The 26,998-nt window shown below is 39.6% G+C and overlaps 1 protein-coding gene across 45 annotated transcripts in view; it reads right to left on the reverse strand.

Moving 5' to 3' along the window:
- Positions 1 to 26,998, reverse strand: part of TMCC1 (transmembrane and coiled-coil domain family 1) — a 246,912-nt gene that overhangs the window by 63,210 nt on the left and 156,704 nt on the right. The window contains exon 1 of one of the 45 annotated variants that reach the window (XM_009446446.5): positions 12,949 to 13,101. The exons of 42 other annotated variants lie outside the window; for them this stretch is intronic. In XM_009446446.5, the coding sequence (XP_009444721.1) occupies positions 12,949 to 12,975 (27 nt within the window). In that variant the 5' untranslated portion in view covers positions 12,976 to 13,101. Of the gene's footprint in view, positions 1 to 12,935; positions 13,129 to 26,998 lie in introns of those variants that run through there. 2 more of the 45 variants (XM_009446444.5, XM_009446443.5) reach the window with 2 other exon arrangements.

Below are 26,998 nucleotides of genomic sequence, written 5' to 3' on the forward strand. Positions count from 1 at the left end.
CCTCCAGAGTAGCTGGGATTACAGGCGCCTGCCACCATGCCCGGCTAATTTTTGTATTTTTAGTAGAGACAACGTTTTACCATGTTGGCCAGGCTGGTCTTGAACTCCTCACCTCAGGTGATCCGCCTGCCTCAGCCTCCCAAAGTACTAGGATTACAGGTGTGAGCCACTGCACCAAGCCATGTTCAATTTTATATCCATGCGTAGTTTCATGAATGCAGACTGATGCACTCCAGAATCACTTGCTGCTTAATAAGCATTCAGTCTATGTCCAAAGTTTATTTAATTCTCATGTCTGTAAGAAAATAATCAGTTTTGACAGATACAGTCTATGTGAACATCATCATTTAAAAGTATACATATACATCATATGGTAACACCAATTTCACTATAAATTTTTATTAATTTCATATTACAACTTACTAATTAGTACAACCAGAGATTAATATCATGTAATAAGATATGCTACTCCACGTAAGGTTTTGTTTCTGTAAAATAATATGCAAATTAATAACTTACATATGAAATAATACTTATTACATTGGACTTGAAAATAGTCATTTAAAGAAATCCTAGGCCACGTGCAGTGGCTCACGCCTGTAATCCCAACACTCTGGAAGGCCGAGGTGGGTGGATTACTTCAGGTCAGGAGTTTGAGACCAGCCTGGCCAACATGATGAAACCCTAACTCTACTAATAAGATAATAATAATAAAAAATTAGGCCAGGTGTGGTGGCTCACGCCTGTAATCCCAGCACTTTGGGAGGGTGAGGCGGGCGGATCACGAGGTCAGGAGTTCGAGACCAGCCTGACCAACATGGTGAAACCCCGTCTCTACTAAAAAAAAAAAAAATACAAAAATCAGCTGGGCATGGTGGCACACATCTATAATCCCAGCTACTCAGGAGGCTGAGGCAGGAGAATCGCTTGAATCCAGGAGGCAGAGGTTGTAGTGAGCCGAGATGGTGCCACTGCATTCCAGCCTGGGCGACAGAGCGAGACTCTGTCTCAAAAAAAAAAAAAAAAAAATTAGCCAGGGATGGTGGCAGACACCTGTAATCCCAGCTACTCAGGAGGCTGAGGCAGGAGAATCACTTGAACCCGGGAGGTGAAGGTTGCAGTGAGTCAAGATCACACCACTGCACTCCAGGCTGTGCAACAGAGCGAGACTCTTTCTCAAAATAAACAAATAAATGAAGAAATCCTAGATCGAATGCATTTGAAAACAAATAATCACTCTACCCAAAGTTATAAGGCTTTTGTTTAAATTTAGATTTTGCAATACATGAGCTGTTCCAGTTTATGCAAAATCCCTCATTTACTGTCTGTAGTTTGTAATTTATGAATTATAATCAGATAAGAAATTGCTTTTAAAATCAAATATAACTGACTACAAATGAGTAATCCATGAGGAGTTAAAGACGCAAGTCTCTTTCTGAAAGAAAACATTATTTTATTATTATTTTTGAGACAGGGTCTTGGTTTGTTGCCCAGGCTGAAGTGCAGTGGCACAATCACTACTCATTGCAGCTTCGACCCTCTGGGCTCAAGCAATCCTCCCACCTCAGCCTCCCGAGGAGCTGGAACTACAGGCACATACTACCATGCCCAGCTAATTTTTAAAATTTTTTTTGTAGAGACAGGGACTCACTCTGTGGCCCAGGCTGGTCTTGAACCCCTGGGCTCAAGTGATCCTCCCACCTTAGCCTCTCAAAATGCTGGGGTTACAGGTGTGAGCCACCACGCCTGGCCATTTTATTTTTAAAACCAATCTTTATATGTCTGTATAGGTATCATCTGAGTATTGTGAAATCTAAAGATCTTGAGAGGCTACCTCAGGCAAAACATTCTTGTTTTATAGATGAGAAATAAAACCTCTGGTAGGTTAACTGAGCATATCTAATTGTGTAGGACTGAAACTAGAGCCTCTCGAGGTTCAACTGTCTCCAATATGAATCTTCATTTAAGAGACAACTGAAGGCTGGGCGTGGTGGCTCACACCAGTAATCCCAGCACTTTGGGGGGCCAAGGCAGGAGGATTGCTTGAGCCCAGGAGTTCGAGAGCAGACTGGGCAACATAGTGAGACCCTGACTCTACAAAAAATAAAAAAATTAGCTAGGTGTAGCGGTGCACACCTGCAGTCCCAGCTCCTCAGGAGGCCAAGGTGGGAGGATGGCTTGAACTCAGGAGAAGGAGGCTGTAGTGAGCAGTGATCATGCCACTGCACTTTAGCCTGGGCTTTTTTCCTCCATCCAACTCTAAAACTCATAGGTAATCTGGCATATAATTAATTTAGTGGATAACAGTATTGAGTCAAATGATGCCAGCAATTTGCCACCTCTTGCACTAGAGAAAACATAAGATTAACAGGCAAAAACTGGAACTGTTTCATTAAATAACCTATGACATTTGGTAAAATATGTATGATAAAACATATAAATGATAAATGTAAATGCAATGATATAAAATGGAAAGGCAGCATTCGTTTAGGAAATATGTAATAAAAGTTGTCTTCCTCTGCTGCTCTCTCAAATTCTGTGACCTGGTTCTATTCTTCAAAGATGAAAATGGAAGCACAATAGCACAATCCTGTAATCCCAGATACTTGGAAGGCTGGAGGAGAACAGCTTGAGCCCAGGAGTTCAAGGCTGTAATGAACTATGATTGTGCCTGTAAATAGCCACTGACAACACAGTGAGACCCCCATCTCAAAAAAAAAAAAGGAAAAGAAAATGGAGTTTCTAGAAATTAAAAGAATTATCTGAAGATGCAGTTACAATAAGCTTCTTCTAGACCACCTACTTCCCCCATTTCATTCTCACATACTAATTCTTAACAGTCCTTACTTCTTAAAGATTTGTTTTTAATTAACAGATTCCTACTGTTGCCCATTATGTTCCTAATAGCTCTTGTGTGAGAATCATCTCAGAATACTCGATCTTTCATTCTGAACACCTCATCTCTAGTGACAACTATTAACAGAATAAATGAAAAGCCCCTGTTTCTAGGGAAAAAAAGAACTTATTGTAAACCCAACTGATAATTGTAAAATAGGACAATATGGGATACAGTTCTTCAATAAGGAAGAAAGCGACATCACCTTTGGGGAGGGGGTGAGGGAACGTCAAAGATATTTGTCATTAAACTTCAACTGGGCATGAAAACAAATTCTTTCCATTTTAAAATTACAAACATATTTGTATGTATCTTGGTGAACTTCTTTGGGTATACTGATAGTGTAAATTCCTAGCAGTTTATCAGTGTATATATTTTGCACTTTGATAGAGATTACACATTGCTTTCCTGAAAGACTGCAGCAATTTACACTACTGCCAACAGTGTAGGTGAATGACTCTGCCAGCTCCAGGTATCAAACTTTTGTATTTTGATTAATCTGATAATTAAAATGAGATCATATTTTCACTTATCATTTGTATTTTTTTGATTATGGGTAAACTTGACCACCTGGAAACTCGAACTTTTAACTGGGCAATAAGGAATGCCAATATAAAGGTAGGCTGATTTGGTATATAATATGACAACCATACATACATATGTAACAACCCATACATATTCCCTTTTCTGTTAGAACTTTTGGAGCCCAGAAAAGATCTTTTCCCTGAAGTTGCAATCAGGGTATAATTAAAAAGATACCTAGATTTTTCAAATAGATAATGTGCATGAGGCACCAATGGGGATAAAAAAGCCAACTTTAATTAGGCTTCTACACTCCTTAGAAGTGATTCCCTATAAACTTTTCTTCACAAGTTTCCACTGAACATAAAATACATTCTTCCACCCATGTATCAATCTAAACAGTCTGTATTCTCCACATATCCTTAGACTTCAAACAACCAGTTCACATTTCATTAAGAGGAAATGAGAATTAAAGAGCACACTGTAATCCTATTTCCTGGGCTTACAGAGCTCAAAATTTTCCATTTTACTTATCTGAAAAATAATACTGGATGGCTCAGCAAACTGATTTTAAATCAGAGATAGGGTCCTAAGTATATCTGCCCAGTAGAGGACTCCCTGTATTTTAGGTATTGAAGATGCACACATACAGTTAACACATACACACCCACCCTCCCACTCTTCCTTTTTTTTCTCACTCTTACACAGGAGCTAGGACTACAAACATGAAGATGACAATTACGGTAACAGAGAAAGTATCTCTGAAGTTCTTTGTCTTTTCTGAAGACAAATGTTTTCCTTTCTATATCCAACCCTGTCCCCATCCTACCTTAAAATGCACTCTCTGGCCAGGCGCGGTGGCTCACGCCTGTAATCCCAGCACTTTGGGAGGCCGAGGCAGGGGAATCATGAGGTCAGGTGTTCACGACCAGCCTGGTCAACATGGCAAAACCCTGTCTCTACTAAAAATACAAAAAACACTGGCTGGGTGTGGTGTTGTGCACCTGCAGTCCCAGCTACTTGGGAGGCTGAGGCAGGAGAATCGCTTGAACCTGGGAGGCAGAAGTTGTGCCATTGCACTCTAGCCTGGGCAACAGAGACTCCATCTCAAACAAACAAACACTCTCTATCTGCTCTGTGCTTGAAGTGAAACGTACATAAATTTAAGTCCAAGTAAGCCTACCTTTATATTGACATTCCTTATTTTCCTGTTAAAAGTAATCTCCTTCTAGTTCTCTGTACTTCTAAACTTTCTAATTTTTATGGTATATATATATTTTTTACTTGACATTGTGAGTGCTTAAGTCTGAGACTGTGTCTTACACATTCTTGAACTCCTTACAGCACCCACCATATTACTTTATATTGAGTGGCCAGTCACTGTTTCATTCTTATTATATTAAATGAGTTTATATTTATAAAGTGTTTCTGTAACTGAGTACCTCCATCTAAGAGACAGAATGAGTTATTTTTAAATTATTTTTTCTCTCTTCTCATTCCTCCTTTTCCCCTATACCCCACTTCCTACTTAGCTCTTTAGAAATGCAATTATAACCTGCTACCTCCCCTTCACCAGACATGTGCTTAGAAGCTCCAGAGTGGAACTCTCCCACCAGGAGACTGCCTCGAGAGACAACAGTCTATTTACAACAAAAAGTACGCTGGCAATGAAACTCTCTCTGACCTGGAGAGTTTCAGCCACTTTTTTTCTTTTTTCTTTTTTTTTTTTTTTTGAGATGGAGTTTAGCTTTTGTTGCCCAGGTTGGAGTGCAATGGCACAATCTCGGCTAATTGTAACCTCTGCCTCCCGGGTTCAAGCGAGTCTCCTGCCTCAGCCTCCTGAGTAGCTGGGATTATAAGCATGCACCACTACACCTGGCAAATTTTTTTTTTTTTTTTTTTTTTTTTGAGTTGGAGTCTCGCTCTGTCACTCAGGCTGGAGTGCAGTGGCGCGATCTCAGCTCACTGCAAGCTCCGTCTCCCAGGTTCACGCCATTCTCCTGCCTCAGCCTCCCGAGTAGCTGGGACTACAGGTCCCAGCCTGCCACCACGCCCAGCTAATCTTTTTTTTTTTTTTTTTTTTTGTATTTTTAGTAGAGACAGGGTTTCTCCATGTTGGTCAGGCTGGTCTCAAACTCCCTACCTCAGGTGATCTGCCCGCCTCGGCCTCCCAAAGTGCTGGGATTATAGGCATGAGCCACTGTGCCTGGCCTCAGCCACTTTTACAACCTAGTTCTGCCCATGAAGGTGCCAGTGATTGCCACCTCAACTGCCCGACAGATAAAGCACCCTCACCTGTTTGCTTTCTCCACTGCGTGCCATTCATGCCAAGCTCCCTTTTAAAAGCAGCTGCTTTCTGCTCCAAAGCTGAAGTGGTACCCTTAAGGCAGGAGGCCTGTATTTCTTCCCCAAAGCTAGCTTTGGAATAAAAAGTCACTCTCTTTATACCAGACCTCACTATTGTTATCGGACTCTACAAGTGGTGAGTGCCTGAGTCTGTGTTTCACTGACATTTCGAATAGTGCTGGCACATAACAAATGCTATTTATTAAATAAGAAACTGACAAATTTTTTCTAATGAATTTTCCCCTTCAGCATGTAAATCTTATTTCTCCTGTCTTAAATAAACTTCTTGACTCCATTCCCTTCACCAGTTACTTCCCCAGTTACTTCTTCCTACTGCAGTGTAACTCATAAAGATTATTCAAACTCACTGTCTACAAATTATTTTCTTCCCATTCACAAACCCACTCAACTGGCTTTTATCTCATTGGTCTACTAAAAAGTTTCTGTTGAGGTGACCAATCATCTCCAAATTACTAAATCCAAAGAGAAGTTCTTAGTCCTCTTCTTATTGACCTATCTGCAGCATTTGACATACTTGATGTTTCCTTTCTCCTATGAAGAATTTCCATAGTTGGTTTTCCAGTACACCATCCTCTCTAGATTTTCCTCTTCTCTCATAGGTCAATCTTCTTCCTTTTCTTCTTCTCCCTAATTACATTTTCTGCCTAGAACTTTCTCCTTAGTATCCTATGACTCTAAGAGTCTCTAGACTCAAAAATGTCACTTACCTATTCAACATTCCCACTTAGATGGCTGATGGACACCTGAAACTGAACTCCAGCACTTAACCACAAAACCTGCCCTCCAGCAGCACTTACATCTCAGTTAATGACAAATCTATTCTTCCAGCTGTTTAGGTTAAAATCCTCATAGTTACTGATTTCTTTCATACCTTACATCCAACCTGCCAGAAAATTCTGTTAGCATCGCCTTCAAAATACATCTAAAATCCAACTGCATCTTATAATCTTCACTTGTACTTTAGTCTGAACCACGATCATATATTGTCTGAGTTACTAAAATGATTTCCCAACTGGTCTATCTTGCCCCCATATCTGTTCTTAATACTACAACCAGAATGATCCTTTAAAAACCTAAGTCAAATCACATCAGTCCTCTGCTTAAAATTCTTCAATGAATTCCTGTGATACTATGAAATACATAGTTGACCCTTGAACAACAAAGGTCTGAACTACATGGATCCACTTATATGCATATTTTTTCCAATATATTGGAAAATATTTTGGAGATTTGAAACAATTTGGAAAAAAATGGCAAATTGCATAACCTAGGAATACCAAAAAATTAAGATTCGTGAATGGATGCATAAAACATATGCAGACACTAAGTTTATTTTATCATTTAACACCATAAAGTATGTACAAATCTGAAGTTAAATCTATCAAAATTTATACAAACACTTACATGGTGCCATTTGCAGTCAAGAGAAATGTAAACAAAGATGCAGTATTAAATCGTAACTGCATAAACTGCATAAAATTAACTGTAGTATATACTGTGCTACTGTACAATTTTCACAGCCACCTCCAGTTGCTAGCAGTGAGTGAAGTATTGCAAGTATCCACTTAAAGCGCATGTGACACTAATCACCTGAGTGACCAGTTCCTCTCTCCAGTAAACTGCATATCTCAGTAAAAAGCGATCTCTTGAGACTTCTCTATTATTTTTCACTGTGTTTAGTACAATACTGTAAACCTTGAATAATACCATGAGATGCGTAAGAAGTGTGGCTAGTGATACTGAAGTGCTCCCAAGAAGCAGAGAAAATGTCATGACATTACAAGAAAAAGTTGATTGCATGATATGTACCATAGGTTAAGGTCTGCTGCTGCGGTTGCCTGCCATTTCATACAGATGATTTGTCTTGTAAACATATGTAAATACAGTACTGTAAATGTATTTTCCTTATGATTTTAGTAACATTTTAAAATTAAAATAACATTTTCCTTATGATTTTCTTAACATTTTATTTTCTCTAGCTTACTGTATTGTAAGAATAGAGTATATAATACATATAATATATAAAATATGTGTTAATAACAGTTTATGTTATTGATAAGGCTCTGGTCAGCAATAGACTGTTAGTTAAGCTTTGGGGGAGTCAAAAGTTATACACGGATCTTTGATTGTGTGTGAGGGTCCAGCACCCCTAATCCCCACTTTGATCAAGAGTTAACTGTATTTGGTCTTCTTCTCCTTTTCCTGGCATACAACTACTAAAATCCTTGGAATCTCCAAAGTGATGTGTCTTTTTGTATGCTAATAAGACAGCTGATGGTTGGCAGCTTCAGGATGAGGCTGGTCATCAGAAAGACCAAGGCATAATTAGAGAATTGGCATTTCAGCCCCACCCCCCAACCTCTGGGAGGGTAAAGGAAGGAGAGTGAAGGTTAAATGATCACCAATGGCAAGCAATTTAATCAATCACACCCACATAATGAAGTTTCCATAAAAACCCAAAAGGACAGGGTTAGGGAGCTTCTGGATAGCTGAACATGTGGAGTTTCCTGGAGGGTGGGGGCTTAATGGAAGCACTGCATCCCTTCCCATATGCCTTGCCTATGCATCTTTTCATCTGCATCCTTTATAATAGGCCAGTATACACGTTTTCTTGAATTCTGTAAGCCACTCTAGCAAATTAACTGAATCCAAGGAGGGGGCTGTGGAAACCCCAATTTACAGCCAGTTGGTCAGAAGCACAAGCAAAATAACCTGGGGCTTTCAATGGGCATTGGAAGTGGGATGCAGTCTTGCGGGACCCAGTCCTCAACTAGTGTAATCTAATACTATCTCCAGGTAGACAGAGTCAGAATCGAATTGAATTAAAGGATACCCAGCTGGTGTCTGCTGCAGAATTGCTTGCTGGTGGGAAGAAATCTCCACAGACCTGGCATCAGAATTGTGTTGTTGAGAGGATGGTGGGAGAAACTGAGTATGTTTTATCCACTCAATTTCCTTTACACTCAAATGGCCTTCAAAGGCACATCTGATTTGGCCTTCTTTATGGTAGATTAATAGCCACATTCATCCAATCTCGTATACCCTTCCCTTTATAATTTGGATTTCCCACTCCTGTCAAGAGGTGGCTTCTGGCCAGGCACGGTGTCTCATGCCTGTAATCTCAACATTTTGGGAGGCCAAAAGGCAGGAGGATCACTTGAGCCCAGGAGTTTGAGACCAAGCCTCAGCAACATGGTGAGACCCCACCTCTACAAAAAAGAAATAAATTAGCAAAGCGTGGTGGCACATTTTTGTGGTCCCAGCTACTCAGGAGGCTGAGCCAGGAGGATGGCTTGAGCCCAGGAGATCCAGGCTGCAGTGACCTGTGTTTGTGCCAGTGCACTCTAGCCTGGGCAACAGAGTAAGACCCTGTCTCAAAAAAAAAAAAAAAAAAAAAAAAAGACATGGAATGTATTTCTCCATCCAGTGAAACTGGGTTTGGTCATGGTCTTGCTTTGGCCAAGTGAAGTGTCAGCAAATGTGACATGAGCAGTGAAATGTTAGCAAATGTGACACAAGCAGAGGCTTAAAAAGTATTTGTGCATTGGAGTCTGTCCTTTCTTGTTGCACTGAGATCTCCAGCATACTTTACATCTCAGTTATTGACAACCTCATCCTTATAATAGCTATTCAGGCTAAAATCCTTGTAGGTTGTCTACGTAGATGAGTGTTAAAAAGAAAAAATAAAATAAAACCTTGAGAGGTCCAGCCAACAGCCAGTACCTACTACCAGACACATGAGGAAGGGAGGCCATCTTAGACCATCTAGGTCCACCTGAGCCCCCCAACAACTATAATGACACAAGGCAAGACCAGCCTAAGAACCACCTAGTGGAGCCCAGCCCAAATGGCTGACTCAAAATTGTGAGCAAATAAAACAGTTATATTAAGCTAATATTTTTATTATTTTTTTAAAAGACAGTCTCACTCTGTCACCCAGGCTGCAGTGCAGTAGCCTGATCATAGCTCACTGCAGTCCCAAACTCCTGGGCTCAAGCGATTCTCTCACCTCAACCTCCTGAGTAGCTGGGACTACAGGCACACACCACCATGCCTGGCTAATTTTTATTTTTTTTAAAGACAAGCTCTCACTATGTTGCTCACGCTGGTCTTGAACTCCTGAACTCAAGTGATCCTCTTGCCTCAGCCTCCTGAGTACCTGGGATTACAGGTGCAAGCCACTGTGCCTGGCTAAGCCACTAAGTTTTAAGGTGGTGTGTTACACAGCAATAGATAACTGATACACTGTATTAAATCTCTCACACTCCCAATTCCTGCCACTCTTCCCTCTCTTAATTATTGCTGTAATCATACCAACTAACCTCTTTTTAATTCCTTGTAAACACTGTGAAAACTCCTGCAGTTATTCTGGCTGTACCCCTGCCTGGAATGCTCATTCCTCAGCTGAACGGCTAACCTGCTCTCCTCTTTCAAGCCTTCCTTCAAATGTCTTGTTTTAAATGAAGCTTATGCTTACTGTTCTATTAAAAATGGCAGTCTACCCTCAATGTCCAGCACTTCCAATCCCTCTTACCCTGCTTTATTGTATTTATTTATTTTGAGAAAGGATCTTGCTCTGTCACCCAGGCTGGAGCGCAGTGGTAATTTAGCTCACTGCAACCTCCACTGCCCTACCCTGCCCCGGGATTCAAGTGATCCTCCCATTTCAGCCTTCCAAGTAGCTGGGACCACAGAGTCAGCTACATTTTTTCTTCTCAAATCCTGCCTTCAAAATGTTCATTCTGTAATTTGGAATGAACTCTTCACAAAGCATGTGCAGGCCGGGTGTAGTGGCTCATGTCTATAATCCCAGCACTTTGGGAGGCCGAGGCAGGCGGATCACGAGGTCAGGAGATTGGGACTATCCTGGCTAACACCGTGAAACCCCAACTCTACTAAAAATACAAAAAAAAAAAAAAAAAAAAAAAAAATTAGCTGGGCGTGGTGGCGGGCACCTGTAGTCCCAGCTACTCGTGAGGCTGAGGCAGGAGAATCGCGTGAACCCAGGAGGCAGAGCTTGCAGTGAGCCGAGATGGAGCCACTGCACTCCAGCCTGGGCGACAGAGAGAGACTCCGTCTCAAAAACAAACAAACAAACAAAAAACACAAAGCGTGTGCAATCTCATGCAAGGAGGTCATATATGAAACCCTATCTATAGCAGTTTTATGTATCTAGATTGTTATATTAAAAGTTTTAGATACTAGGGGCAAGTACCTCATTTGTGAACATTTTAATCATTGTTTCAATGAGAATATTTTAGTTTACCAATCAATAAATAGTTCAGGTAAGAGAGAGACAAAGGTAGGGAAGCAAGGAAATAGTTTAATCCAGGGATCCCCAACCCCTGGGCCGCAGACCAGTACAGGTCAGTGGCCTGTTAGGAACCAGGCCACACAGTAGGAGGTGAGCAGCAAGCAAGTGAGTATTACCACCTGAGCTCCACCTCCCGTCAGATCAGTGGTGGCATCAGATTCTCATAGGAGCACAAACTCTATTATGAACTGCGCTTGCGAGGGATCTAGGTTGCATGCTCCTTATGATAATCTAACTAATGCCTGATGACCTGAGGTGAACAGTTTCATCCCCAAACCATCCCACTCCAACCTTGCCCACAGACACCCCGACCCCATCTGTGGAAAAATTGTCTTCCACAAAACTGGTCCCTGGTGCCAAAAAGGTTGGTGACTGCTGGTTTAATCTACACTCACTCACTCAGGTACTAACTATATTGTTTTGATCATACTGTCTCTACTCTTATAAGTTAATGCAATCAGCAAATAAAATCAATTAAAAATATTTAAATTATGTTTTATGCCCTCCCCCACCTGACTATCAATAATGGAAAAAAAGGAGTTAACTTCTCTTTTACTGTTAGTCTCCACCCACTATTCCTTTAGGGCTCTCCTATGAATCCTTTCCTTCTGATCACCCCATTCACCCTGGGCTAGCATTCTTAATAAAATAGATAAGTAAACTGACCTTTCATAACCTCAGAACAAACAGAGATGTGTCAGGGGTTTTGAATCCAAGATATATAGCAAACAACAGAAAAAGAGGGTACAGACCAGAGGCACAAATCTGTTTAAAAAGTTGGCATTTAAATGATCAACCATAAGGCATAAGAGGGTAATTCAATATCAAACTTCACAGTGAAAAATCTGTTTGGATCTTAAATCCAACTGCTCAATAGCAAACAATATGAATGTACATTAACTTCAGAATCAGGCAAAACTATAAAGAATCTGCTTTGCTTTAGTATTTATCTCTTAGAAAATATGTATCATTTATAAGATCAACTAAAAAATGGCAAGGTCAACTAAAAAAAATGGTAAAATCAAACTATAGGCTAAGTTTGTACTCAGGACTATGGATGACATGTGAAAATGGTGGTTGTGTTGAATAAAGCTGGATCATCCTCCAATCCAGTTTTATCTCAGAGATTTGTTCTGCTGATCTGGAGATACAAGTTTCACACTGAGATATGTGTATATTGCTTTACAATTCAGAAAATTTCCAAGTCCTTGGGAAAAATACTTTGAAAATAAGTAGCTGAGCACTAAGAAATCTTTTTTTTTTTTTTTTTGGCCACCCAGATCCATCAAGAATTTTTTTTTTAATTTAATAAGTATTCCAGGTGGCTCTAAATCAAATTCCTATTTGTTATGCATGCCTGGCATCTTCGAATTTAACCCATGTTTTTCCCAAGCAGTCCAAGGCAAATGAAACTCTTGTTCATTGAAAGAAACACCGATTTTCCAGTAACTATTTCGCTTGAGAAAGTGAGGATGACACTTACTCTGCAATGAAGCAGCCCATTACACACAAGAGACGGGATACTCCAGGATGATCTGAGCATGTCCATACAGCTACAGAGCACCCTCTACATTCTGTTCAAATAGCTTTGGGTGAAATGAACAACTAGGAAACACATATCATGCTTCTCCATTATTACAACCTTACACAAGTCAGTCCTAAAATAGCAAATGCCCCTGGCTGAGATCTACTGCTGAAAAACGCTAAGTTTCAGCAGCTCAGGCTATTTCCTTTGTCCGTCTATTCAACCAGCCCCCACTTAAAGCTGCAGGACTAACTAACTATAGGATTCAGGATGAGATTTTTTTTTTTTTTTTTTAAAAGACAGATACACACACATACAACATACGGTTTCCGAGGAGAGTGAGGGCTCCATGCTTGTGAGAGAGGAGGAGGAGGAGGAATATGCCGAATAACCCTCAGGTTTCTCCCAGATTTGAACATGTTGTACTGTGGCATGAGGTCAGCAGTGACTGACTCCAGCCCTGTGAGGCTGAATTCTACCCTGACAAAGCAGTATCACTGTAATATGAAGCAAGAGGATTCAGGGCATGTTGGCAGCTGTACAGAATGCCTGTTCTAGAAAGTAATGGCAATTCCAAAACAAGAGATCTATGGTGTCACATGAGATAATCTTCAGCCCAGTTAAGCAATAAGCACCCAAAATACTTTGAATCCCAAACACAGGCAGCTCAAAAGTTTAATGGTAGAAAAGAACTTTTCTCCTTGACCCTATTTTGTGTCTGGAGGAAATAATCAGGAAGAAGAAAACTGGAAGAATCATTGGTTAATTTGATCTGTATCATAAACAACATACTGATTCTGATCTGATCTGTTCCTGGGCACTACGACCTAGCTGAAGAACCCCAAACCACCTCTGTGACTTTACTATGGAACAGGGAGAATATTCTGGAAATACATTTTTGGTAATGGATATATGCCAGAACTGAAGGTGTGAATAACCTCATTTTTCATATGTGCCCAAAAGGCAAACCTAATATACATCATCATTTCTTTTTAGTTCAAGAATGTGTGCCTTTAGAAATTCTTCCTCCAAAGAAGAGGGGCACTAAAAAAGGAGCCAGAACATGAATTTTCTACCAAGAGAAAACAGGGCAACGCAGACATTCCTTTACATTTTATGGTGTCCCTTATACTATGAAAGTTCTATTCTAGACCAAAAGTGACCCAATAGTTTTATAACAAGTAAAATTTAGCCAGGAAACACAAGACAATGGAGATAAAACAAAACTGTACTACAGCACTAATGGGAAGGTAAATCTATAAGAAGTTCTTCAATAGTTCAGTGGGATAAGGAGGGATAAGGAATAAAGAAATAAAAACTTTTTTCTTCAAGATACACTAGCTTTGTTTTTATACATATAGCTTACTAATATTGGATTTTAAAAGGAGATACATATAACTTATTTACAGATTTCCAAATTTCTGATAAAGTTTTTGAGGATCTACATTTGTACCCAAAAACCTAAAGATAATCATACAATTTCATTTTCTTTTTCTTTTTGAGACAGGGTCTTGCTCTGCCATCCAGGCTGAAGTGCAATGGTGTGATTTCAGCTCACCGCAACCTCCGCCTCCTGGGCTCAGGTGATTCTCCTGCCTCAGCCTCCCAGGTAGCTGGAATTACAAGTATGTGCCACCATACCCACTAATTTTGTATTTTTAGTAGAGATGGGGTTTCACCATGTTGGCCAGGCTGGTCTCAAACTCCTGACAAGTGATCCTCCTGCCTTGGCCTCCTAGAGTGTTGGGATTACAGATGTGAGCCACCGTGCGCGGCCTAATCGTACAATTTCTAATACAATTTTTTCATTCTTTAAGAATTTTACTTCAATAAAAACGAAACATAGCATCTTATTTTTTTAAGTAAATAGAAAAAAGAAATAGAAAAAAATCATTATAGAAATAGAAAAAAGAAAATAGAAAAAAATCATTACTGGATTGTTTCAAAGCAGGTAATTTTGAAAGACTGGATAGGCAAGTTTCCTGTATTAATAAACTTTTCTTTAGGTCATTTTACAAGAACCTCTGAAAGAGTAATCTACTTTGAACATTGATTTTTTGTTGTTGTTGTACTTACACTATCAAAGGAAATTTTGATTCCCTAGTTTTAAGATGCACAAGAAACAGTGCCCAGAATGGTGGTTATTACCAATTGAAAAGAAACAACCGTACTAAATTTTTTAGTTCTGAGCTTCTTTCTTAGCAATATCTTAACACAAGGCCAAGAGAAAAGTCTGGGAAAGCAGTAAACAGTCCTTTGGAGTATGGGTTTTAGTCTACTGCCAAAGGTAGGAGATACAACTAATGTTTTGATTTCTACATTTGTACTCAAAAACCTAAAGATAATCATTCTATGAACCAGGATAGGAATAGAAGGGAACATCTGATAAATTATGTAAATCTGTATAGGTAGAGACAGGTACCTGTATCTACCTGTATGTACAGGTACAGACTTTAGGCCAAAAGGGAATAGGCATTAATATGGAACAAAAAGAGTCAGTCATACCTTATCTGTAGAGGAGAAGTAGGACTAACAACAGAGTGAAACTTTTGCAGCTCTAAATTACTATCCTCAATGTCGGAGACAAAATTTTCTAACTAGAAGGGCTTCGTATTTATTCAATAATTCTTACTATGTGCCAGGCACACCATATGGGACATTTAGGGATACAAAAATGAATAAGATGAACAGGTTCTTGCCCTCTACTGACTTTTGAGATCATCTGTGTTCTCTAGGCTACTATTTCTCAACATTAAAACAAAACAAACAAATAAAAACTTTACATCCTCTACAATACGGTCTCGCTCTACAGTCTAGCTATGCATTCCTACCACTCTGGAATATTTTATTGTGCTTTACTATCTGTAGTTTATAGTTTTAAAACAATAATTATATGGACTCTACTTTTTAAAAAGTATACCTCTCCATTAGAGATTCTAATATCTCAAGTCTCCTAGGGATGTGAAGGCCGGGCATGATGGCTCACACCTGTAATCCCAGCACTTTAGGAGGGCGAGGTGGGAGGATCATCTGAGGTCAAGAGTTCGAGACCAGCCTGGCCAACATGGTAAAACCCTGTCTCTATTAAAAATACAAAAATTAGCTGGGTGAGGTGGCGCACACCTGTAATCTCGGCTACTTGGGAGGCTGAGGCAGAACTGCTTGAACCCAGGAGGCAGAGGTTGCAGTGAGCTGAGATGGTGCCACTGCACTTCAGCCTGGGTGACAGAGCAAGACTCTGTCTCAAAAAAAAAAAAAAAAAAAAATCACTGTTCAAACCAAACATCTTATTTTGTAGTACAAAACCCTAGTCTTTGAAAGGAGAATTGAATGATGTAGTTGTGGCCCTATCAGATCTAGAATCCACGTGTACTTATTCTCCTTTTCTGTTCTTTCTACTAAACCATGGTGTACCCTCCTACAATCTTGTTCCTACTTCATGCACTGTCATACCAATCTGTTTTTTTATGTCACCATTGTATGAAAACAATGGAACAAACAAATGAACAAAAAACAAAAACTCTTCAATTTCTGCAATGTACTCACTTTGCAGAGATGTTCATGGTTTGGTATTCCTGCCTTATAGCTTCACTATATAAATCCTCTGTGGAGGCTTTTTTTGGACAAATTATTTCTTTGGAATGCTGTTTGACTGCATGATCAATGAAGGTTCCTTTCTAGCCCCAGAATTAATTCTGAGATTGTCTATAGTGCTATGTGAGGTTTTTTGGAACCTTACTGAGGATCAATAAATGGTAGAAAAATTCTGGGGAAAACTGATTAGGTACACAAAGAATGAAGTTGGTGGGCTTCATTTTTATAAATATGAATTTTAAATCTTTATAAAGATGTAAGTCTATAATCATCAAAGCTTACAGAAAAATAATACATTTTCAACATGTTTAAAATAATCACATTTTACATCTTTATAAATAACAGGCAATCTTCAATTATTCCTTCTTAGATAATGGAGTCTCTTAATGTTTCTTGCTAAAGGAATATAGATAGTCCTGAAGGTCTGAAGGAAAGCTGAGAAAGCTGTTACAACAAAAATAAAACAAAAGCCCTCACTATCTGCAACTGACAGTAATTTGGAGGTCCCTAATGAGTCAACCCTCCTGGTACTGATGCCCCACGTAGTCTTCTTCCCATACTGACTTTGGGCTTGGTGACTAGCTGTGACTAGCTATAGCAAACGGCATACTATCAACAACTATGCAAACAGAGACTTGTTAAGTTCTTGCAAATTGGGGATTATTCGAACTCAGCTGCCATGCTACAAAAAAGCCCAACTAGTGTAATCAAGGTCCCTGGCCAAAAGCCACAGCTGAACTCAGAGTCAGCAGCTAACATAAACAGCTAGCATGTGAGTGAGGCTATTTGGACTTTCTGATCATCCCAATACCTCAGCAAACTTAATAAACTTTGCTTTGACCTAAAGCAGAAGGGCTCTGTATTAATTTATTCAATAATTCTTATTATGTGACAGGCACACTATATGGGACATTTAGGGATATAAAAATGAGTAAGATAAACAGGTTTAACCTAAAGCAAAGTTTATTAATATAGGGAACTTGATACAAACCAGAAGTGCCTGGTCAACCCACAGAATCAAGACAAATAAATTGTCACTTTAAGCTACAAAGTTTTTTTTGTTGTTGTTGTTCTGAGATGGAGTCTTGCTCTGTCGCCTAGGCTGGAGTGCAATGGTGCGATCTTGACTCACTGCAACCTCTGCCTCCAGGGTTCAAGCGATTCTCGTGCCTCAGTCTCCCAAGTAGCTGGGATTACAGGCGCCGGCCACCACGCCCAGCTAGTTTTTGTATTTTTAGTAGAGATGGGGTTTCACCATGTTGGCCAGGCTGGTCTTGAACTCCTGACCTTGTGATCTGCCCATCTCGGCCTCCCAAAGCACTGGGATTACAGGCGTGAGCCACCGTGCCCAGCAAGCTACAAAGTTTTTAAAAAATTTCTTAACACCACAGAATTTACTTTTTACGTAAGTGTACAGTTCTATGAATTTTAAAACAAGCATAGACTCATGAAACCACCAGCAGTATAATCAGGATACAGAGAAGTTCCAAAAGACTTCCTTATGTAGTCACACCTAACCCCACCACTAACCCTTAACCTATTCTTTTTTACTATAGTCCTATCTTTCTGAGAGTGTCACATAAACAGAATCATACAGTATATAACTTTCTGAGACTGATTTATCAACACAATGTCTTTGAGATGCATAAAGGATGATGCATGTATCATAGTTCATTCCTTTTTATTGCTGAGTAGTAGTTCATTGTATGTATATACCACAGTTTATCCATTCACCTGTTGAAGGACATTTGGATGGTTTCCATTTTTTAGCAATTGTGAGTAGAGGTGCCATAAACATCAGTGTAGAGGATTTCATAGAAATGTAAGTTTTCATGTTTCTAGGTTAAATACCTAGGCATGGATTTACTGGGTCACATGTTCAGAGTATGTTTAACTTAAAAAAAAAAATCACCAAATTTTTCCAGAGTAGTTTTGCCATTTTCCTTTCCTATCAGCAGTGTATGAGAGTTCCAATTGTTCTCTGCAACCTTCTGAGCATTTGCAACTGTCAGTTTATTTTAGTCATTTTAAGAGTGGTACCTCATCAAGATTTTAAATGCATTTTCTTAATGGATACTAAGGCTAAATATCTTTTTATGTATTTAGTTGTCATTGTATATGAAAACTTTTGTTGTCTGTTTTAAAGAATCTGTTTAAGACATTAAAGAATCTTTTGTAAAGAATCTGTTTAAGACATTTGACCATGTATTATATACGGTTTAAAAATAAAACTATTGAGCTTTGACAATTTTTTATATACAGCTGTTCCTTGACTTTTGTCTCAATAAATCAACTGTGAGATGAAAATATTGGCCAGGCGCAGTAGCTCACATGTATAATCCCAGCACTTTGGGAGGCCAAGATGGGAGGTCACTTGAGGCCAGGAGGTTGAGACCAGTCTAGTCAACACAGCAAGAATCCCATCGTAAAAAAATAATAAAATGAAAATATTGCAAGTTGAAAGTGTATTTAATATAGCTAACTTACTGAACATCATGGCTTAGCCTAACCTACCTTAAATTGCTCAGAACGCTTACATTAGCCCACAGTTGGCAAAATCATCTAACGCAAAGCCTATTTCATAAAAAGGAATGAGGCCAGGCACAGTGGCTCATGCCTGTAATCCCAGCACTTTAGGAGGCTGAGATGGGAGGAATATTGAGCTGAGATGGGAGGAAGACCTGAGCCCAGGAGTTCAAGACCAGCCTGGCCAACGAGTGAGACCTTGTCTCTGCTTTTAAAAAATTTTTTAAATAAATAAAATAAAAAATAGAAAAATAATTTATTGACTATTGTACTGATAGTGAATAACAGAATAGTTGTAGAGGTACTCGAAATATGGTTTCTGCTAGACATATATTGCTTTTGCACCATTGTAAAGTCAAAAAAATTGTTAAGTTGAACCATTTTAAGTCAGGAACCATCTGTATTCTGAATATAAGTCCTTTGTCAGATATGTGATTTACAAATTTTTCTCCCAATATGCAGCATGCCCTTTAATTCTCTCGATAGCATCTTTCACAGATTAAAAATTTCCTGTGTTGTTCTAAAAGTTTCATAGTTTATTTTATATATTAATTTATGATTTATTTTGTGTTAATTTTTATATAAGGTGTGAGAAGTTCAAGTTTTTGCCTACAGATTTCTACTTTTTCCAACACCTCTTTTTGAAAACACTATCCTTTCTCCATTGAATTGCCTTTGTATTTTTGTGAAATATGAACTGGCAATATTTACGTGGGTCTATTTCTGAACTTTCTATTCTATTCCATTAATCTACATGTGTACCCTTTTACTAATATGGCCTCATCTTGATTACTGTAGCTTTATGGTAAGTCTGAAAGCTGGGTAGAATAATTCACGTAACTTTATTTTTCTTTTCCGGTATGGTGACTCTTCTAGTTCTTTTGCCTTTCGATATATATTTAAGAATAAGCTTGTCTATCTCTACAAAAAGGTCCTGCTGAGATTTCTGATTGGAATTGTGTTAAAAGGATAATAGGGAATGCCTACAAAGAACTGTGTGTACATAAATCAACAGTTCACATGAAGCGGACCAAATTCTCAAACAACAAACTACCAGAATCACCTAAGATGAAATAGATAAACTGAATGGTTATATAACAGTTTTTAAAATGAAATTTTGTAATTAAACATATTCTGAAAAAGAAATCTCCCTGTGGTTTCACTAAATTCTACCAAACATTCATTACAAATAAATCAATTCTATACAATCTGTTCCAGAAAGCAGAAGAAGGAGGAACTCATTTTATGAAGCCAGCATTAGCCAGGAATTAAACCCGGAGAAGATCTGTTAAAACAAAACAAGACAGCAGACCAATAGCCCTCATACTAGCAAATCAAACCTAGCAATGTATATGAAGAATAATATACCATAACCAAGCAGGGTTTGTATCAGGAATGCAACGCTGGTTCAATATTTGAAAACCAAGCAAGGTAAGCAACATTAGCCCAGAGAAGCAAAACCACATGATATCAATTTATACAGGAAAAGCATTTGAGAAAAGTCAACAGCCACTCATTATTAAACTCTTAGCCAATTAGGCTGGACGCGGTGGCTCACACCTGTAATCTCAGCACTTTGGGAGGCCAAGGTGGAGAGATCACATGAGGCCAGGAGTTTGAGACCAGTCTAGCCAACATGGTGAAACCCTGTTTCTACTAAAAATACAAAAATTAGCTAGACATCGTGATGCATGCCTGTAATCCCAGCTACTTGGGAGACTGAGGCACAATAATCACTTGAACCCAGGAGGCAGAGGTTGCAGTTAACCGACATCGTGCCACTGCACTCCAGTCTGGGTGACAGAGTGAGACTCTGTCTCTAAATAAATAAATAAATAAGAACTCTTAGCAAATTAGGAATAGAGGGGAACTTCATCATTTTTTTTTTTTTAAACAGGCGTGAGCCACCGTGCCTGGCCCAAAATTTTTTTACACAGCAGCTAATTTCATACTTACTGGCTCAAGCCATCCTCCCACCTCAGCCTCCCAAGGAGCTGAGACTACAGGTGTCAGCCCCCAAGCCCAGCTAGTTTTTCGTATTTTTTTTTGGTAGAGACAGGGTTTTGCCATGCTGCCCAGGCTGGTCTTGAACTCCTGAGCTTAAACGATTCACCTGCCTCAGCCTCCCAAAGGTCTGGGATTACAGGCGTGAGCCACTGTGCCTGGCTTCCCATATGTTTTAAAGAATCTCTGGATTTATAATACCCAATGCAATGCCTACACATCACTTCATTCACATGGATCCAACATAGTATTTCATGTGTGGCAAATTCAAATTTTGCTTTTTGGAACTTTTTGAAATTTTTTTTCTAAATATTTTGTGTAGACTGGCATAGTATGTTGCAGTCTTGCTAACCTCACTTAGTTCTAGGAGTATTCTGTGGATTCCTTGGTTTTCTACATATACAGTGATGTAGCCAGTGAACAGAAATTGTTTTACTTCTTTCTTTCCAATTTGTATGTCTTTTATTTCCTTTTCTTGATTTATTTTACTGGCGAGAACTTCAATACCAATAGAAATTGCCAGAGAGGACATCCTTGCACTGTTCCCCAGCCAGAACTCCAATGTCAGTTAAGTTTTCAAAGTCTTTGCAGTGCTTTTTGGATCTGTCCCACAGATGCACCACCCACCCTGTTGCCAGTCTGGGACTTGGCAATGGTCTAACCCCTACTTCATTTCTCAAAGTCTAGGTATACTGTTTGGGGTCAGATTTCTGCATGCAGACTGCATGAATAAGCTCAAAAATTCATAATAAAATTTAAAGAGTTTATTTTCAAATATCTTATAATCTCCCAGTACTTTCTAGGTCAATGGGATTCCCCTTTCTCATTACCTAGTCAGAAAGCTGGTATGTTATTTACTCTGCTCAGCCATACAATTTCCATAATAGTGCCTTTGTTTGGAAGCAAGCAGATGAAGGAGAGAGAAAAAAAGCAATTGAGACTCATTCCACCCTCTTGTGACCACAGCTCCACTGATCTGAGAATGGTTCCCTAAAATCAGAGTTTTAAGCTCTTGCTAGACCCCAATCTGCTGTCACTGCAGGACTGCTTGAGGTTCATGGTGCAAGAGAACAGAGGAAAGAAAAAGGAAAAAAGAAAAAGTTTCTGTACTTTCTATTAGTATTACAATATCGCCTTCCCATTCTTTGAACCAGAACTGAAGGCTTCTCCTAGAGTTCTCTTATCCACATTAATGTCCACTTAGGGGTTTTAGGCTGTGTTGAGTTGAAGCCTGAGGATATGAGAGAGGTGAGAATGATAAATTAAACCCTGGTTCAACAGTACTTCAAAATCTGCTCCTTCTTAGTGCAACTTTTAAGATACGTCTTTTGGAGTCCTCAAATAGTTGCTCTAGGCCAGGTGTTTTAGCTGAGTTCAGTAGAAAAGACAGGTGAAATGTGTTTGCTCCATCTTACCCATAACAGGCATCTTAAGCCACGAAGTTCTGAGGTGAACTGTTACACAGAAATAAATAACTGGAGTACAATCCAACTCAAGAAGCAATCATTCAAGTGTGGTGTACATGAAACAACACAGCCTTTATACATCTTCTCTAGAAAAGTCACCAGATAATTATAAAACAGATGCTATCAGTTCAATGGCAGACTATTCTCTGCTTTCTTACCTTGGCTTCTAAGAAACAGATTCAATAGTTTCATTATTGGAGTAATCAAAGTGATAGCAATAAAAACCATGGAAGCCTCTTAGTAGATGTGGGTTTATTCTGCTGTCAGGTATAATTTGTCAGTAAGGGTGTGGACATTTCATTCTTTCATGCCCTGACTGGTATCAGTCAGAAGAACTAAGAGAATCATTGGAGGAAAAGGGAACAAGGAGGAAAAATCTGGAAAGTGGAAATGCCCTAAGGGAAAAAATTTTCCCCAAAGTTATTCTTGTATAGAATTCCTAAAACAAGGTTTTAGTTTTGCGGTCTTCAAAACAGAGTATTTCACCAGCAAGCAGCATTTCATTCAGAATAGCCTACCAACCTGTTTGTATAATTAAGCACTAATATTTCCTGAATTAAAATATCTAGGATGTCAATCAGCTCCACTAGCTATCATAAGCTTTGCCCAACATAAACAAATCACTACACAGAAAGAAACTGTGTAGATAGCACCATTTCACATCCACGAACAGGCAAAAATTTTAAGTGTTTGTGAAGATGCAGGTCAATGGGAACCTTCACACACTACTGATAGGAATAAGTTAGCATAATCACTCTGGATAGCAATTTAGCAATATCTAGTTAAACAGAAGATGAATATACTGTACAACCCAGTAAATCCATTCCTAGGAAGTACTAGATAAATGAGTATATACTAGAGAAACTCCATATATTTGCATAAGAAGACATGTTCAAGAGTATTCACTGTAGCACTGTTTATGAAACAATGAAATACTGAAAACTGTATGTCCATTAGCAGGAGAATCAACTTACAAACTGGTATGTTCATAAAACAGAATACTATACAACAAGTAGATCAGAACTATATGTTATCAATGTAAATAATTTCAAAAGCATGATATCAAGTGAAAAGAGTAAAGAAATTTTGCGTATACAGACTTGCATAAAATGTAGAAGAGAATCATTTACATAAAATTTAAAATCATGTAAAACAAAACTATATGTTTTTTTATGGACAGATGTACATGCAATACAAGTACATAGACATATTTGTTCTTTGAGAGGCTGAGGTGGGCAGACTGCTTAAGCTCAGGAGTTTGACATCAGCCTGGGCAACATGGAGAAACCCCGTCACTACAAACAATATAAAAATTAGCTGGGCTTGGTGCTGGTGCCTGTAGTCCCAGCTACTTGAGGCTGAGGTGGGAGGATTGCTTGAGCCCAGAAGGCAGAGGCTGCAGTGAGCTGTGATTGCATCACTGCACTCCAGCATGGGTGACAGAGGGAGATTCTGTCTCAAAAAACACAAAAGAATAAAACACATATGTTAATGAAAAACACTAAATTCAGGATAGTACTTGTCTCTGAAGAAGTGGAATGGATTGAGGAATGGTACACAAAAAAATGAAAGTACCAAGTTTGAAAAGCTTGGTAATTGTGCTTGAGTGTTTGTTGTTATTCTCTTTTTCATTTTTCTTGCATACAGCCACCCATTAATCTCTTTATTTTTCTGTTCGAATTTTTTTTTTTTTTTTTTGAGATGGAGTCTCGCCCTGTCACCCAGGCTGGAGTGCGGTGGCGTGATCTCGGCTCACTGCAAGCTCCGTCTCCGGGTTCATGCTGTTCTCCTGCCTCAGCCTCCCAAGCAGCTGGGACTACAGGTGCCCGCCACCACGCCCGGCTAATTTTTTACATTTTTAGCAGAGATGGGGTTTCACTGTGTTAGCCAGGCTGGTCTCTATCTCCTGACCTCATGACCCGCCCACCTTGGCCTCCCAAAGTGTTGGGATTACAGGCGTGAGCCACTGCACCCAGCCTCTGTTCGAAATATTTTATAACACAAAAATCAGAAAGAAAAAAACTATGAGAACATATATACATTACATTAACATTCAAATGTTTAATGAAAGAATATTCTAATAATATGTTAGCTAAACACATACACACTTCGCCAAAAAAGTGTGTTTAAGCAAGCTAAAAGGGGCCAGGTGTGATGGCTCACTCCTGTAATCCCAGCACTTTGGGAGCTGAGGCAGGAGGATTGCTTGAGGCAAGAGTTTGAGACCAGCCTTGGCAACACAGTGAGATCCTGTCTCCACAAAAAAAGAAAAAGAAAAAAATAGCCAGGTGTTGTGGCATGCACCTGTAGTCCTAGCTACTTGGGAGGCTGAGGCGGGAGGATCTCTTGAGCCCAGGAGTTCAAGGCTGCTGTGAACTATGATTGTGCCACTGCACTCCAGCCTGGGCGACAGAGCCAAGACTCTCTTAAAAAAAAAAAAAAAAAAAAAAAAAAGCAAAGAGAACCAGGGATTATGAAGATTTAATACGTTTCAAAAGTGCATGTAAGAGAGCAAGTGAAAAACAGGTTAGCTTCTGTTATATCCTAAGTAAAGGTCTCATGACTCAAGACAGTAAGGAGAGGAGCAGCCTCTATGAGCTCTCTTGCTTTCCCCACCATCATCTGCTACAATACAGTACAGCAGGTTATTTGGCACATCTTGCAGCCTGGCAGTGATTTCGTTCAAAGCTGCGAACATGGTAGAAGCCTGCTGACCTTCTGGGGGGACTCCTGGAACATCAGAGAAAGAAAAGTCTACATGGAGTAGAGCCAAAAGACCTGCTCTTATCTGTAGACCTTAAGTAATGTACTTTGGCCAGAGTAGAAAGGGGAGTTTTACTTATTCTATACCCTCTTCTGGCTCTCATATGACTTGCTGGGTAAGAAAGTAGAGAATTTGTTTTTTTGATCTTACAAATGACCCAAAAATCTGCTGGGTCACCTGAGTTAAGGCTGTGGATCTCATGCAGGGATTGTGAGGAGGATGAGCAAGTGATCACCACGTTCACTTGGTATCTACTGGCACAAATGCCAAACTATCAATTCTACTGACTCATCTGCATCTGCAACTGGCAGGACATATCTGTATCCCGTGCGGAGCCTGCCAGAATGCTACACTGTAGAGTCACTCAGGATAGTGAAAACTGTGGCAACAATTTTATCACACAATTGTTTAATACTTTAGTTACTTATCCCTTTATGTTAGTTGTACAATGTTAGGCAAAAACAAGTCTAGGCCATTTAATAATTGTGATGAAACTTCTCCTTTAAAAAAATGAAGGCTGGACTAGTAATGACAATTATTATTTTCTTTTCTTTTTTTTTTTTTTGAGATGGAGTCTAGCTCTGCTGCCCAGGCTGGAATGCAATGGCACAATCTCGGCTCACTGCCACCCCCACCTCCCAGGTTCAAGTGATTCTCCTGCCTCAGCCTCCTGAGTAGCTGGGATCACAGGCGCCCGCCACCACGCCCAGCTAATTTTTGTAATTTTAGTAGAGACAGGGTTTCATTGTGTTGGTCAGGCTGGTCTCGAACTCCTGACCTCATGATCCACCTGGCTCAGCCTCCCAAAGTGCTGGGATTACAAGCGTGAGCCACTGCGCCTGGCCACAATTATTCAATTATGAGTACCCTTTCTCTAACTTTTAATTATAAAAAATTTCAAATATACTGGAAAAAAAACCAGAAAAGATGTTATAATAAACAGCCATATACCTACCACCCATACTCAACAACTGTTAACCTTTTGCCATATTTGCTTCACTTTCACACATATGCAACCCTAAACCACTTAAAGTAAATTACATATGATCCTCCACACTGCTATGATCTGCATGTCTCCCCAAAATTCGTATGTTGGAACCTAATACCCAATGTGATAGTGTTAAAAGGTGGGGCTTTTGGAAAGTGATTAAGTCATAAGGGCTTCACCCTCATGAATGTGACTGCTGCCTTATAAAAGAGGCTAGAGGGGGGCCAGGCGTGGTGGCTCACACCTGTAATCCCAGCACTTTGGGAGGCTGAGGTGGGCGAATCACCTGAGGTCAGGAGTTCAAGACCAGAGACCAGTCTGGCCAACATGGCAAAACCCCATCTCTACGAAAAAAATACAAAAATTAGCTGGGCGTGGTGGCACACACCTGTAATCGCAGCTACTCAGGAGACTGAAACAGAGAATTGCTTGAACCCAGGAAGCGGAGGTTGTAGTGAGCCGAGATCACGCCGCTGCACTCCAGCCTGGGCAACACAGCAAGCCTCCATCTCAGAAAAAAAAAAAAAGAGGCTTGACGGAATTCTCTTGCCCCTTTCACCATGTGATGATGCAGCAAGAAGGTGACATCTATCTATGAGAAATAGGCCTTCACCAGACACCAAATCTGCTGGCACCTTGAACTTGGACTTCCCAGTTTCCAGAACTGTGAGAAATAAATTTCTGTTGTTTTTAAACTACCCAGTCTAGGGCATTTTGTTATAGTAGCCCTACAAACTAAGACACACACCCCAAAATACTTCAGCACATATCTCCAAAATTTAAAGCCATTCTCCTAAATAACTACAATGCCATTCTCACACCTACTAAATTTACCATAATTTCTTGATATCATCTAATATTCAATGATATTAAAAAGTTGACCACTTAAAATAGTTCCACTGTAACCAAGGATCTAAGTGCACAGGCTAGAAACCACTGGCCTATGAGTCACATGTCTTAGGGCAGAAATAATATATATAAACTCCAGAACTATACTTCTTTCTTAAAAGAAAGAGAGCTCAGCCAGGCGCA

This window comes from Pan troglodytes, chromosome 2 (genome assembly GCF_028858775.2).
Source record: "Pan troglodytes isolate AG18354 chromosome 2, NHGRI_mPanTro3-v2.0_pri, whole genome shotgun sequence".
NCBI lineage: Eukaryota > Metazoa > Chordata > Mammalia > Primates > Hominidae > Pan > Pan troglodytes.